General features: G+C 42.7%; 1 protein-coding gene and 1 long non-coding RNA gene across 2 annotated transcripts; both read left to right on the top strand.

The window, feature by feature from the left end:
* Positions 1-1,196: 1,196 nt before the first annotated feature.
* On the top strand, positions 1,197-11,297 carry PDCD7 (programmed cell death 7). Its single transcript, XM_036932307.2, has 5 exons — positions 1,197-2,316; positions 4,277-4,415; positions 7,979-8,215; positions 8,456-8,543; positions 10,151-11,297. Exons 1-5 carry the CDS (start codon positions 1,372-1,374, stop codon positions 10,272-10,274), a joined length of 1,533 nt encoding a protein of 510 aa, XP_036788202.2. The 5' UTR covers positions 1,197-1,371; the 3' UTR covers positions 10,275-11,297.
* LOC130679618 (uncharacterized) lies at positions 4,422-7,907 on the top strand. Its single transcript, XR_008992642.1, has 2 exons — positions 4,422-6,123; positions 6,168-7,907. It is a non-coding gene; the product is annotated as an uncharacterized LOC130679618 (long non-coding RNA).
* Positions 11,298-15,749: the final 4,452 nt, after the last annotated feature.

Here is a 15,749-nt window from a genome sequence, read left to right as displayed (position 1 = left end):
TCCTTGGAATTTACTCAAAGAATACAACTTCTCAGATTCAAAAAGACATATGCACCCCTATGTCTATTGCAGCACTTTTTACAATAGCCAAGATATGAAAGCAACCCAAGTGTCTGTCAATAGATGAATGGATAAAGAAGATGTGGTACATACACACAATGGAATAATACTATTCGGCAGTAAGAAAGAAACAGATTCTATCATTTGCAACCACGTGGATGGAGCTGGAGGACATTATGCTCAGTGAAATAAGCCAGGTGGAGAAAGACAAATGCCAAATGATTTCCCTCATTTGTGGAGTATAACAATGAAGCAAAACTGAAGGAACAAAATAGCAGCAGACTCGGAGACTCCAAGAATGAACTATTGGTTACCAAAGAGGAGGGGTGTGGGAGGGCGGGTGGGGAGGAAGGCAGAACGGGATTGAGGGGTATTATGTTTAGTACACATGCTGTGGGGGATCACGCGGAGAACAGTGTAGCACAGAGAAGGCACATGGTGGATCTGTGGCATCTTGCTACACTGATGGACAGTGACTGCATTGGGGTATGGGTGGGGACTTGATAATATGGGTAAATGTAGTAACCACATTGTTTTTCATGTGAAACCTTCATAAGAGTGTATATCAATCATACCTTAATAAAAATAAGTAAAAAAAATACTACCATTGGGAGAAACAGAAAAGAGTACACAGAAACCCCTGTATTACTCCCTGCAAAATCATGAATCTACAATTATCTCAAAAGAGTTTAAGTTTGAAAATCGTGTGGCATGGCCTTTCGTTCCCATCCTGCCAAAAACTTTCCAGTGGTTTCCCATTGTTCTTAAACTATCAGATCGTGGACACTATGATCTCTGTCCACTTTCCAGTATCACCAGGTTCCTTTCAGGCTTTCTTTGCTCTATCTGCACTGCCATTCTTTCAGTTCCTCCACTAGACCTATTCCTATCAGAGAGTTTTTGCAAATGCTGATCCCTCTGAATTGTGCTCCCTCTCTCCTTTTATTTAACTCTTACTTACCCGTCAGAGCCCAGATGAAACCTCAACTCCTTAAGACAGTCTTCCCCAACCTCTTTGACTACGTTAAGTTCTCCTACAAGCTTTTCTTGCCCAGTGTTCTCTTTGGTAGAACTTAAACGCACCGCTGCACATTCACATTTGTTTGCATGGTTACTTTATTGTGTTTTCTTTACTAGATAGGCAGTTCCAGAGGAGAGCACCTGTATCTGTCAGTCTCATTTACTTGCAGAGAAGCTTGGCTCCACACCAAGAATGCTCAGTAAGAACAGCATATATGAATTGAAGGATTGAACGCCCGCCCACTGACGAGTCTGGCCTTGTGGGCAGAGCGCGTCATACTGGCGTCGCGCATGGTTCACGTCACTTCCTACCGGAAGATCTCTGGAACCCCTCGGATTCTTGACACCTTTCAGAATCCCTGCGTCGTGACGATGGCTCTGCCTCCTTTCTACGCCCCGGGTCGTCCGGGCCCGCCGCCCCTGCAGCCGCTGCCTCCCGCTCCCTTCGGCTGTCCGCCACCGCCGCTGCCCTCCCCGGCTTTCCCGCCGCCTCTTCCCCAGCGGCCCGGCGCCTTTCCGGGGGCCTCCGCCCCCTTCCTCCAGCCCCCGCTGGCTCTGCAGTCCCGGGCCCCCGGGGAAGCCTCCCGTGGCGGCGGCGGTGGCGCCTTCTACCCGGTGCCGCCACCACCGCTGCCTCCGCCGCCGCCCCAGTGCCGACCATTCCCGGGAACCGAGGTCGGCGAGCGCCAGCGGCCCCCGCCTCCAGGCCCGGGGCCTCCCTGGAGCCTGCGCTGGCCTGAGGTGCCACCGCCCTCCGACGTGCTCGGGGATGCGGCCCTGCAGCGCCTGCGCGACCGGCAGTGGCTAGAGGCGGTGTTCGGAACCCCGCGGCGGGCGGGTTGCCAGGTGCCGCCGCGGGCCCCCGCCGGACCCAGCCTGGGCGAAGTGCGCGCGCGGTTGAGTGGGGCTCTGCGCCTGGTGCGGCGGCTGCGCGACCTGGGTCAGGCCCTGCGTGAGGCCGAGGGCGACGGCGCGGCCTGGGTACTGCTGCACGCCCAAGCCGCGCCGCTGCGCGCCGAGCTGGCCGAGCGACTACAGCTGTTGACCCAGGCCGCCTACGTGGGCGAGGCGCGGCGGAGGCTGGAGAGGGTCCGGCGTCGCCGACTGCGGCTTCGCGACAGGGCCCGGGAACGCGAGGCCGAGCGGGAGGCGGAGGCCGCGCGAGCTGCGGAGCGCGAGCAGGAGATTGACCTCTGGAGGGTCAAGTGCGTGCAGGAGGTGGAGGAGAAGAAGCGGGTAAGAGCAGCGTACGCCCACGCGGGGAGGGGTAGTGCTATTTGGAACCTGAAGAGGCGCGAGGCTTTGCGCTGTCATTTCCCAGGAATTAAGCAAGCCTCTTTTTCCTCATCCATAAAATAAATAGAAGAAAGCTTGCCGTTCCAACCTCATACTCATATTGTTTGGCTGTTAATGATGTATAGTACACAACACAAATGCTCTAGGTGCACTGCAAAGTCCTGTAAACACAGAGTATAGGCTTATGCAGTGGTATTGCAGGAGTGAAAGATCTGTCTCCTCCCACGTTCTGTCCACTTATAACAGTCAAGACTGGGTCTTATGCGTTGTACTGTTACAGGTGATTTTCAGAATCCAAAATATATACAACTTGGGGCTTTGTCTCAAGGAACATATATATATATATCTTAATTGGCTGATGGAGCAGTAGTGATGATTTCCCCAGGACTCCTTTGTTTATAAGTTTTAAAACGCATATCCTCAGGTTCAACAATGGTGTTTTTGAGCACTTAACTGTATTCTAGGCACTATGCTGAGGTCTTTACGTACACCAGGTTTTGAAGCTTGTAACAGTCATGAGAGGTAGGTGGTATCCCAATTTTACAGATTAGGAAATTGAGACATAGGTTAGTTTACCAACACCTACACAACTAGTTTGTGGCAGTTCCACTCCCGATTTGAGCCCTGGTTGTCTGATTCCAAAGCCTGTTGATCTCAAACTCTTAAGTAGGGGCCACAGTGAAACTGGAAATTGGTCGAAACGTTGTTTAAGGCATTCTCATTATTTTTTACTACCTCTAGGCACTTCCTCCTCCCTCTACTCTCCACACCAGCTAGTGTGGCTCCCTCATCCTCTTTGTGACTGCTGCTGCCCTGGAGTCTGATATAACTCCCCTCTGATGTGTATATTGATGGCGTGCTTTGTCTTCACACCTCCAGGAATATCAGTGCTTTAAAGGAGAATATTAGAGGCAACAACTTAATCTAAGGGAGTTTGAGACAGTTCAACAGACTTTGCATAAGGGCTCATTATGTGCCAGGCCAGTGCAGGGAGCTGGAAATAGGGAGGAATAGGACGAATAGGACAATACGACGAATAGGACAAGCAGTGCTTGTCCTTAAAGGGCTTACAGCTCCATGGGGGATCATGTCTGTACAGCCTGGTGTGTATTAGGATTTCAGCTGTAGGTGCTATAGAATGTTTAATCCATGCCAAGTGTCAAGGAATCCTGGATGATATAGCAACATCTGAATTGAGTCTTGAAGGACATGTCAAAGCCAGGTGGAAGTTACACAAGCAGAAGAAACAGCACAGTGTGGCTGCAGTGGTGGAACTACAGGTGCATATTTGACAGATGGGGAGGAGAACTTTAGGCAAAAATGACTCTCCCTACCATCATGGCAAAGCTATTGGAGACAGTCCCGAGTAGTGGCTTGAGGAACCAGTTATTTTATATACATTTGAAGTAACTTAAGAAGAGTAGGATAGGGTCTTCATATGTTCGAAAGGCTGTCAGGTCAAAGAGACCCTTGGAACTTTTGAACAATGGGGCACAAACTATATGTAGATTGTCAATGAGAGCACTGTAGAGTTCTGGGCTGTTCCAACCTAATTCCTTATCTTCCATGCTAGTCGGAATCTTGGGCCCAGGAGTCTGCATTTTTAACAAGACAGCCCCAATTTAACAAGGTAAATCAGATGCAGATGTCCCTTGGACCACTCTGAGAAACTGAGGAAGAAACAAAGACCAGCAGCCACATGGAAGCTGCAAGGAGGATAGTCTCTTGGTTGGACCAGTGTAGAGGGGAGTTGTGCCTGGCCTATGGAATTGGGGTGTAGGTCCAGGAGATTCTCTCTAAACCTGGGGCTGTCTGATCCCCTGAACTCTTGCTGGGTAGCTCATCTCTGCTGTAAGGTTTTTCCTAATTCTAGGTTTCATGGGCTCTCTGTCTCCTCCAGGAGCAGGAACTTAAAGCTGCTGCTGATGGTGTCTTATCTGAAGTGAGGAAAAAACAAGCAGATACCAAAAGAATGGTGGACATTCTTCGGGCCTTGGAAAAACTGAGGAAACTCAGGAAAGAGGCTGCAGCCAGGAAAGGTAACATAGCTTTGCATTTCTACTTGCATTTCTTCCTGTCTCCTTTTCTTACCCTTTCTTTTCTCTGGTGTGACCCACCCCCACCTTCCCCAAATTTCTGAAGGAAAAAATGCTTGATACTTCAGTATTTTCACCCAGTGGGGTAACTAAGTTTGTTAGTACCTCTCAGTACCTCAGAACTTTTGAAGTAGGAAGCCTCAGAAGATGTTTAGCCCTTGGTAGTCCCCAAGATTGGAAAGAGAGACACATGTGGAACCCACGGCACTGTCTTTCTCTTGACTCATCATTCCCACCCCAGGCATTTTTGCCACATTTTTCTGAGGGATGTTGACGAAGCTGGTCAACTTTGCCCATATGTCAAGGTTAAAGTTGTTCCATCCTTACTTGGTGCTTCAGAAGGTGTGGAGAACTTGGCATGCTCCTTCAGATACATTCAAACCTGAAGCATTGATACTTGAAGAGGTAGGAATGGTTGGATGGGGCAGGGAGTTCCCTGCAGACAGCATGGATGTCTCCCGTGTACATGAACATCATCACTTTTGGGCTCAGAACACTTAAGTGGTCTCCTCTTGCCTCTAGGGGGAGCACTGGTTTTGTAGAAGTTTCCCCTATTGTGCCTTACGTTCGCCTGTGTGGGGCTTTGCCCTTGCCGTTCTGTTCGTCCAAAGGGCCTTCAGCCCCATCTTTGCCGTTTTAAGCCCTCCCTATTCTACAAAAGGACATGCAGACGCACCATTCTCCATCCTTTCCTGACTTGGTGGAGGTGACCTCCTGCCCCTCCTAATTAGCTCATGTGGACTACATGCTGCCTTCTTTATGTAAGCCATAGACATCACCATGGATCTTTGAGAGTATACAAATTAGCAAGAACCATGATAGCAAATGATTTCCTCTGTGTGTTATAAAATATAAATGAAAACTGTGATTCAGACCCTTAAAAAAGTTTTGTCAGGGTATGACCATTGTGCATTTAGCCAGGCTCTTTTATTAGCTAAATGATTAGCTTCTGCATGCTAGCCTTTAGAGTGGTGATTCAGATTCAGGCCTTATAATCAGATGACTCCATAGGGCATTCATGCATCAGGGAGTTTGCATCTACTGTGTCTACCCATATTATTCCTGATGAGAACGCAAAGCCTGAGGGCTGCTACTTAATATTTCCCTACTTCATGTCTTCTGTGAGGTGGGTGGTCAGTGAACTTTTGCCAGGTGCATTTACCAGCATCATTTCTCACTGTTAGTGTTCCTCACTTTGGGCCAAAAGAAGGAGGAAATTTTAAGAGGAGTTACGGTCTATAAAGATAAATAACCTATGGATGTGAATGTAAAATGATTTGGTAACTTGCAACTTGTTGCATTGTATACTTAGAAAACATACAGCTTTTTAACTTCTTAAGGCATGTGCACCTTCCAGTAAGTGCTGAGAGAATACGGCTGGATATGTAACCATGTTAAGGTGTTTTTTGAGCCAGGCTAGACCTCTCAGCTACACTTCTAGCTGAGGGGAATCACTGAAACGTTATAAGCAGAGAGTGAAATGATGACAAAGATCAGTGTTGGCAGATCAGAAAAAGGTTTGGAGCATCAAGTAGGGAGGGTGAAAGAGACTGAGAAGGCAGTTGGCTGGGCAGGGATCATATGGGAGTGTGAACTAAGGGTCAGACAGTGAGTTGGAGAAAAATACATGTATTTGAGAGATAGGAATAAAGTAGAGACAGACAGAGAGAGAGAGAGAGAGAGAGAGAGAGAGAGAGAGAGAGAGAGTGTGTGTGTGTGTGTGTGTGTGTGTGTTGAAGTCTGTGCCTTGGTTTCCTCATTGGTAAGAAAGGAATAATGATAGTACTCACCCATGGGGTGTTGTGATGATTGAATTAGTGAACATGCACAACATGCTGGAAACAGTCATGGCACATATTAAGTGCCATATAAATGTTTCATTATTATTTTTATTATCAAATAATATAAAGATTGAGAAACGTTCCTAGGAATTAGTACCCCAAAGAGCATGAGTGACCTATGTTAGGTACGTTAGAGTGGAGTGCTATTGGCAGAAGCCAACTAGACTAAAGAGAGACAAGGAGTTAAAGACAAACAGTGAGTTCAGCTTATTAAAAGTTTGCCTGTGAAGAAAAGGAGAGAGCAAGACCAGCTTCTGGCGGTTTGTCTGCATTGGTCGTGGTGGAGGTGGGGAGAGGTGTGGTAATCTTAGGGTTATGGGAAGAAGGTGAGCATTTTAAGTGTTGGTTGAACGAGTCAGTAGAAGGAGAAAGGTCCATGGGAAGCAGGAGGGATAGTGACTCAAGGTCCTGCAGGATGTAGGGACATGAAGAACCCATTTTCCATTGGAATGAAAATGAAGGAGACAAGGATGGATAGTAATGTAGATAAGCAAAATGGAGACAGAAAGTTAAGGGATTTCCTGCCTGATGGCCTGTTTTCTTTAGGAAATAGGTAAGATGGTTGGCTGAGAATCAGAGAAGGAAAGCTTTAGGAGAGCAGGGAAGGTTGGGAATAACTGCAGTGAGCAATGAGTGAGCTGCATTGGAGGGTGGGAGCAGGGGGGTGCTGTGGGCCCAGCACTGGGTCCCGCAGTCGGATGGCTTCCAGGGAGGACTCTGCAGCAGCAGGTAAGCACAGAGCCACTGGGGTTTTGCTTCTGGGTGACCACAGGTTTCGGTGAGGAGGAGGAAGAAGGGTGGAAGTGGATGCATTAGGTCAGAGCTTTTAATAAAGCTAACAGAGACTCAAGAAGATTAAGTTGAGCCTTGAAGATTGGTTAGAATTTACAAATTCTAAGCAAATTTATCCTGTAAGTTGGACTTGTGAGGCTGCTCATTAGAACACAGATGTTGGAGTAAGAAAAAGTTTTATCTAAAATGTCGTTTGGCGGGTAAGATTCCTCAAAGGAGGAACAACCTAAGACAGGCACAGTCGCAGGGGGGCCATCAGGTGAGAAATTGGGGATCAACAGAGGTGAGGCTTAGAACCTCACCCCCCCTGTTCTGAGAGAAATCTTCTGCATACGTGGATGTTTTATTGCCCTGGTCTAGCTTGGATTAACACATAGTCTACAGGCACACACCTGATCATCTACATTTGCTCTCTTACAACGCTAAACTATGTTTTCTACCTTTATCTTGTATCTACCTACCACTTCACCATTTTATTAAAAATAATAATAATAAAGAGAGAAATGTAGTATCCACACATAAATCAAGTATAAAAACCAAATGAGTATTCATATTTGAACTGACTGTTTAGAGTTCATAATGCATGAGCAAAACTGAAAGTTTCTGTGATAACTGCCCTTGCACTGTTCACCATGTAAGAACTTATTCACTATGTAAGAATTTGTTCACCATGTAAGAACTTGTTCGTTATGCTTCAGAAGATTGGAGACTGTTGAGAACTAGGCTTGGGGTTGATTAATGATTGTGCATTGAGTCCCCTATACAGAATTTAATTGTTGTTAACAACCATTTGATCAATAAATATGAGAGATGCCCTCTCAAAAAAAAATTTAAAAAAATAAAATAAAATGTCATTTGGATCCTTCTGCGCAGGAGTCTGTCCTCCAGCCTCAGCAGATGAGACTTTTGAGCATCATCTTCAGCGACTAAGAAAACTCATTAAAAAACGCTCTGAATTATATGAAGCTGAAGAGCGAGCCCTCAGAGTTATGCTGGAAGGAGAGCAAGAGGAAGAGAGGAAAAGAGAATTAGAAAAGAAACAGAGGAAAGAAAAAGAGAAATTTTTACTTCAAAAGCGTGAAATTGAGTCCAAGTTATTTGGGGATCCAGGTAAGTTCCTCTGCAACCAGTGGAGGAAAGAGGAAACTAGATTGACAGCCCTTTTCCTCATGGATGTTCTTCACCTAAGCTGAATGACACCTTGAGAATTTGAAATTCAGCACTGTATCCTGGAAATCAGGGATGAAGATGAAGCAGATTCATATTGTCATAGGCTCAGTCACCTTGCCTTGAGAAATACACTCTAGATACAAAGCATGATGATGTGGTGTTGTGCCTTCTCTTTTTCAGATGAGTTCCCGCTTGCTCACCTCCTGCAGCCTTTCCGACAGTATTACCTGCAAGCTGAGCACTCCCTGCCGGCGCTCATCCAGATAAGGTCAGGGGGCACTCTCCATGTCACCTTCCCCTTAGGTAGCAAGATGCCTTTGATAAAGTGCTTCTGTTGTTGAGGTCTATTACTGTGTCCTTTTAAGTTCCTTATGGGCTTTCATAATGTTTCCAAGTTTCAAGGAAGCCATGTTTTGTTTAGTCCTTGTGAATGTTAGAGAAGTAGATGTCCCTATTTTAACAGGTGAAGAAATTGAACCTTAGGTTATGACTTTCCCTTTGTATTATCCCATGCTACAGCTCTTATGATCATATAAAGTATTGGCTTCCTTTACCTAACTCTCTCCTGCTGCTAAACAGACCAAGGAAAAGAACCCTTCTCTGTGTTTTTTGCCTGTGGAAACTTAAGACCCATGCTGACTTGTGAGTTCTTGGGCAAAGCCAGGAGAGCTAGGAACAAGGAGTTTCATCTTAATCTGCAGTTACTAATGAGCTGGGTAAAGTTTTCAGCTCTTGGGATCTCACTTTCCTCACCTATAAAATGAAAATGGTGGGCTAAAATGTGGCCTTCAAACCTTAGTAGTGGTCCTCTTCCCAAATGCAGTCTTTTGAGAAATAAGTTTATAAAGACAATTAGAAGGAATGAATGGGCTCTGTAGGCAGCTTAAATTTGCTAGTGACTGAAAGTACTTGGCTTTTAAATGCTTCAGAGCATCTACTTGGAATCTAGGGGTCTTCAAAGCCTGGCTTGGAAATCACTGACCTAAGTGATCGCTGATGTTCCTTCCAAAGTTTCAGCAATGCTCTTTAGCATACCAAGTTTGTGTTCTGGGAAAAATATATTTCTGGCTAATATACAAGTTTTAGCTTTTAAATACAGTACAGTCGATTCTCGTTATTCACAGTAGCTATGTTGTTCTGTAAAGCCATAGACTCTGAATTAGAGAATACTGAACTGCTGCTCCTAAGGTTATATAGGGTTAGCTTCCTGTGAGCCTCTGGCCACAAATTTTTGTCAGTTGATCGATACATAAAATTTTTGTATGTGTATTTTTTAAAAACACCTTGCTTAAAATATATTGTTGATGCATTAACATTGAACTCATGGCTAACAGCACTGTAACTCATGGCCTGAACATAGCTTATCTAGCATGCATATATTCTCCATATGGCATATCATAGCCTTTTCAGACTAGCCAGCAATTCAGCACTATACTTAGGGGCCAATTTAAGTAAATTGCCAATAAAAAGCACAAAAGTGTGAAAAACATGATACTATGTAGACCATGAGGACAGTTGTTTATAATATGAGAGCTGAAAACAAGAAGGCAGAGTGGCACCTTATTTGACCTCACCTGGGCATGTGCCCATTGGGGTTACAAATAAATTTTAGTGAATAGGTAAGTTTGCAAATACACAATCTGCATAATGAGGATCAACTGTATATTCATTATTTTGTTACTCATAAGATGATAAGTTCTGAGTTTTTTCTGCTTTATTTAAGAAATAACACTCTTTTGCATAATGCTTAAAATCACTTCAGTTGACTAGTACATCATTCATTTGAAAGCTAAGTGCTGAAATACAGTATTTAGTTGCTGAACATCTTGCTTGGAATAAAACCAATAAATAATTGTTCTGCAATGTTCTTATTAGGCATGATTGGGATCAGTACCTGGTGCCATCTGATCATCCCAAAGGCAGCTCCATTCCCCAGGGATGGGTCCTTCCCCCGCTCCCCAGCAACGACATCTGGGCAACCGCCACTACGCTGCATTAGTAAAGATGCTCCAGGAGTGTGGTCCAGCCAAGGCTCCTCCCAGCTCTAAATATTAGTGATGCCGCCATCTTCTTGTGCTGTAGACTAAACCACAATCTCTCCACTCCCATGTCGCATTTCCCTACCCAGAACTTATGTTTTCCTTCCGTGTTCTGTGCTGGCCAGAGGTGCCTCTTGAATCAAGAGATTAATGTGGTTCTTCAGGAAAGGACCTAGGTGAACTGGGGTTACTACCATAGGTAGTAGCCTTAGTTCACCAAATTTGCCTCTGTTTTGAGGGGCTTGGTCCAGAGTGACTTGTTAATTTACTCTTACTCTCCTTGTGTGGTGATGGGTAAGTACACCCCCTCCACTCAAAACAGGTGTGCACTGGATAGATGTAGCAGCCTTTCTCCTAGTACTGAGTGAAGGCAAGCTTGACAACGTCCTCACCTTCCTACCCAGAGAGCCCTCTAACTTCCAGGAGGAAAGCCAGACATGCTTTGTCTTCTGTTTTATGAATCCCACTTGGGGTGCAGCTTGAGAGGCTGCAGACTGCAGGCTGGGCTGCCATAAAAGCTGGTAGAAAACCTGGAGAGTACCTGTACCCAGCACTGGATTGTGTTTTAATGGATGATGGCTGCTTTTTCCCCATGTTAGAAGGATCTTAATGAAAGCATCTGTGTTTTAAGTTCCTAACAGTTTAGTTCACAGAGTCCCCAAGGATAGAAATTTATTTCCCTCCAGGAGCAGGACCTTAACTTCACTCAGTCACATTGAGGGTGGGGTTTGGTATAGCTGTGAAATTTTCTTAGGATCTCAGGCTTCCAAAAACACCCATGTAGTTAAACCTGGGGAGGAAAGCAGGTAAAAATAATAAAATTTATTTTCTTATATTCATTAATAAATGCTGTTGTGCTTGGAGATAATCAGTTATATAACACGTCAGGTTTTGTTTCAGTTTGTTTTGCCTTTTGTCATTTATTGTGTTATTTATATTTCCAAAAAACTAAATAAATAAATGATCTTTAATTTTTAGTTTGAGCCTTTGCTCCCAGTTTGTTGCTTCCCAGGTCACTACACACACTTTCACATTGATGAAACATGTTTTTTACCCTAAAATTTACATTTATTAACTAGACATTTGCTACAGGAAGATGGATCTCAAGCACCGAACTTTGTGGAATCCAATTCAAGAGCACCATCGACTTTGGAAGTGGTTTCATGTAGTAGGAAGCTCTTGGCTGCAAGATGCCATCACCTTTGTACTTTTTCATTGTTTAATTTGCACTGTTAAATTTATATATTACACATTACAGAGTTAACAAATAGGGCATGACAGCACTCCTCCAAGGTTGTCTAAGCTCATGAATCTTAAACTCTGAGTTATTAGCCTCACTAACTACATCGCCATGTATTCCCTTTGGTTATAATCTCCACCATTTGTTCTGTGATGAGATGCAGGAAGAGTAGAAATAAAAGATGAATTGTATAATGTCTTTTCGGTGTCCAGACAGACTTGCCACTAAGATACCTGCTTTGATGGTGGGCATAGTATGTGAAGCAGGGATCCAGGGAAACTCAGGCCACAGAACCCAGGAGAAAGCATTCAGCTTCAAGTGGAAAAAACCATCCCTCTCCTCTCATTCAGCATCTACACAGTTTTAATAAAGTGAGCATCATTCTTGTGATTTGATTTGGTGAGTTTCCCTGGTTTATTGCCTCGTGCAGTGGTGGTGGCAGCCCAGGTACTTCCTGGGTTTAAAGATAAGTTTGTTTAGGGAATTATACTTCTGAGAATCAGTGTCATTGTATTCTTATCCTAATCTTTTTTTTTTAATGTGGAAAATTTCAAACATACTCAAAAGTAAAGAGTAGTATATATTTTTTCTGTATACCCATTATAATGCTTCAAATAATTGCTCATGATCAATCTTGTTTCACCTGTACCCCCACCTCGGGATTATTTTGAAGCAAATCACAGACATATTACTTCATAAGTATTTCAACATGTAGGTCTAAATGATATTTTTAAATTTAACTCCAGGGCCATTGTGCACCTAAAGAAATAAATGACTCCTTTATATCAAATATCCAATCACTGTTCAAATTTCCTTATCTTGTGTGTTTTACACTTGGTTCAAGATCTAGCTGCAATCTCTTCGTTGTTGGGTGATTTGTCTCTTGAATTTCTGATAACCCACAGGTCTCTCCTGCTTCTTCCTGTGTACTCTTGTACTCTGTCTGATTCTTTCTCCCTTGCAATTTAATACTTGAAGAAATTGGGTCATTTTTCCAGAGTTCCCAGTCTGGATTTTGCTGTATGTTCCCTTATTTACTATAATTTAACAGTTAGATAGAGCTGTACTGTCCAATATGGTAGCTATATATGGCTGTTTAAACTTAAACTTAAAATTTTTAATTAAAATTAAATTTAAACTTAAAATTGAGTTTGAATTGAGATGCACAATTACATACATGGCTCACATATTTCTATTGGACAGTGCTTATCTAGAGGCTTCATCTCATTTAGATAGGAATTTTCTGGCAAAAATATTTCATAGGACAGATGTGTACTCCAAGAGGATGAATGGTTGTTTATTTTTGTGATTTTTTTTTACTTATTTTTATTAAGGTATGATTGATATACACTCTTATGAAGGTTTCACATGAAAAACAATGGTTACTACATTTACCCATATTATCAAGTCCCCACCCATACCCCAATGCAGTCACTGTCCATCAGTGTAGTAAGATGCCACAGATCCACTATGTGCCTTCTCTGTGCTACACTGTTCTCCCCGTGATCCCCCACACCATGTGTACTAAACATAATGGCCCCTCAGTCCCCTTCTCCCTCCCTACCCACCTGCCCTCCCACACCCCTCCCCTTTGGTAACCACTAGTCCCTTCTTGGAGTCTCCGAGTCTGCTGCTATTTTGTTCCTTCAGTTTTGCTTCATTGTTATACTCCACAAATGAGGGAAATCATTTGGCATTTGTCTTTCTCCTCCTGGCTTATTTCACTGAGCATAATGTCCTCCAGCTCCATGTGGTTGCAAATGGTAGGATCTGTTTCTTACTGCCGAATAGTATTCCATTGTGTATATGTACCACATCTTCTTTATCCATTCATCTACTGACAGACATTTAGGTTGCTTCCATTATCTTGGCTATTGTAAGAAGTGCTGCAATAGACATAGGGGTGCATATGTCTTTCTGAATCAGAGAAGTTGTATTCTTTGGGTAAATTCCAAGGAGTGGGATTCCCTTGTCAAATGGTATTTCTATTTTTAGTTTTTTGAGGAACCTCCATATTGCTTTCCACACTGGTTGAACTAGCTTACATTCCCACCATCTTTTTGTGATCTTAGCAGTCATTGATAATCAAGACCTAAGTTTGTTCATTTGGGGTTGCAAAATAGTGATAGTTTGATCCTGCCATTCTTTAGAAGCTGGAATGCTTCTAAAAAGAAAAAACATGCCCTCATCAACTATTTGGTTACCATGGGGTACAGTTTTGTATAGGAAAGGGAAGAGATAAATATGTAATTTCCTTTATTTACTAGTTTTCAAAATAATAATCTTGTTCCTTGGCATTCTCCAAAGATGACCAGTGGTTTTTGTTTTTAAGTATCATCATGAACTCAGATCTAATTACACTTGTCTTTTAACCTGTTGTTACTGTTTTCCTTATTGATTACCTCACCTTTGGTCAGTAGGAGCCTCTTACTCGGCTCCTGAGTTCCCACTCAATCCCAGCATTCTGTTTCAAGTTTGTTTTGCACATTTCCTATCCTGGACCTGGAAGCAGCCATTTCTTGAATGACTCCTGGTTCCTCTTCAGCAGAAAAGGCATTTATAGGACACAGTCTGCATGATGGGGTGCTTCTTGTTCTTGCTGGTCATTGTTGGTTCTTCTGTTTAGTCAGAACTAGGAACTACAATTCTGTTGAGCCGTCAGCCCTTTTCTAAGTCAGGTCTTTTTTATACCTACATTACATATGGAACATAATTAATGAAAGTAGAGAAATAAACTAAAGACTAAGCAGAAATGTGTTGATTCATCTGTTCTGTATGCAAGAATATTGCTTTTTATTTCCCAGTAGAGGAGAACCTGGACTTGTGAGACTTTCCAACAAAAGCATTTGTTTTTAAGAAATTAATTAAGTACAGGGAAGATTAGAAGATGAAATAAAGAGATTAGTTATATGTTAAATACTAAGAGTGTTCAGCCCACATGGCTGAGTTTATGACGTCAAGGAATTTGCTACAAGCCAATCAGCCACTCAAACCATTCATGTTCCTATGTCCACGTGATTTTTGTGCAAGGATTTATTAAGAAGCTTAGCTGGGATCATACCATCTGTTAGCAATTCACTTCTAGGTGTTTTGTCCAAGGGAAACCATCCTGGGAATTGTAAGTACAAAGTATGTCTTGTTCCATTAAAATGGGTAATATATAGAAGAAATGTGAGTGCTGTGATGTGTTAGCAGTGATATTTTTTAGGGACTAGAGATCATGTGAGGTGTTTAAATCTTTTTTAAAAAAATGCTTGTAAATCAATAAGCTATTCTTATGTAACTGTGTACTTTTAGATGCACCCATACGGTAGTTCCTGACTTGCTATGTCTGGCTATCCATGAAGAATTTGTCTCCAGTGCAGGTTCCTTTTAGAATAAACTAGGTTTCTCATAGTCTCGGAAGCAAAGATTAAAGTCTCTGAGGCAATTGGTGTTAGAGAGCATAACTATCCAGAGCAGTAGATAATTCTCAATTTTATTAACTCATGCTTGCCAGAATCTGAATACCAGGATTATAACTGTGTTCTTGGGAAGTGATTTTTATTTACCATTTGCCAGGTATGATATTAAATGCTAGAGACATTAAAAAGGAGCAGGCAAACAGGGTGCCTGCCTCCTGAAGTTAGAGTCTAAAAAAGCTTAGTGACTATATGAATAATTAGTTATAATTATGAAAAGTGCTACAAAGATAAAAATGCTTAGTCACAGTTTAGATTTTTCATTGTTCAAATATTTATTAAGTACCTGTTGAGGCTTTTAAATTGCTAACTACAAGGATTATAATGATGAGCAAAATGCAAATACATCCCAATGTAGGCTTTGAGTAAGACAGATATTAATCAACAGTCACAAAAATGTGCTGAATGAATGCTTTGAAGGAAAGGGGTGGTTCTATAAGATTAATTAGGCCTTTTTTTTCTGAATTGAAAATTCTGTAATGTGTTTAGGTGAACTAATAGAAAATATCTATGTATTGTATAGGAAGAGTAAGAGTTGTTATGCAGCTCACAAATGTGTATGCTAGGTCATAAAGTCAAATGTGTTTTGTACTATGGGTCACAGTAAAAAAATAAAACCTTGAAAGCCACTGTACAAGGAAGACTTATTCAAGTTTGGGGGTCATGAAAAGGTTTTTTGAGGCAATGATGTTTCAGCTGAGCTTTGAAAAATGAATACTATTAACTAGTGGAGA

The sequence above is a fragment of the Manis pentadactyla genome, chromosome 11, assembly GCF_030020395.1.
Source record: "Manis pentadactyla isolate mManPen7 chromosome 11, mManPen7.hap1, whole genome shotgun sequence".
Lineage (NCBI taxonomy): Eukaryota > Metazoa > Chordata > Mammalia > Pholidota > Manidae > Manis > Manis pentadactyla.
This window is presented reverse-complemented; position numbering and strand designations above follow the sequence as displayed.

Coding starts and splice junctions, on each gene's coding strand:
- PDCD7 (XM_036932307.2), top strand. CDS start 1,372: ATGGTTCACGTCACTTCCTACCGGAAGATCTCTGGAACCCCTCGGATT. Junction 8,216..8,455: donor CAAGTTATTTGGGGATCCAG/GTAAGTTCCTCT, acceptor TCTCTTTTTCAG/ATGAGTTCCCGCTTGCTCAC. Junction 8,544..10,150: donor CCGGCGCTCATCCAGATAAG/GTCAGGGGGCAC, acceptor TGTTCTTATTAG/GCATGATTGGGATCAGTACC.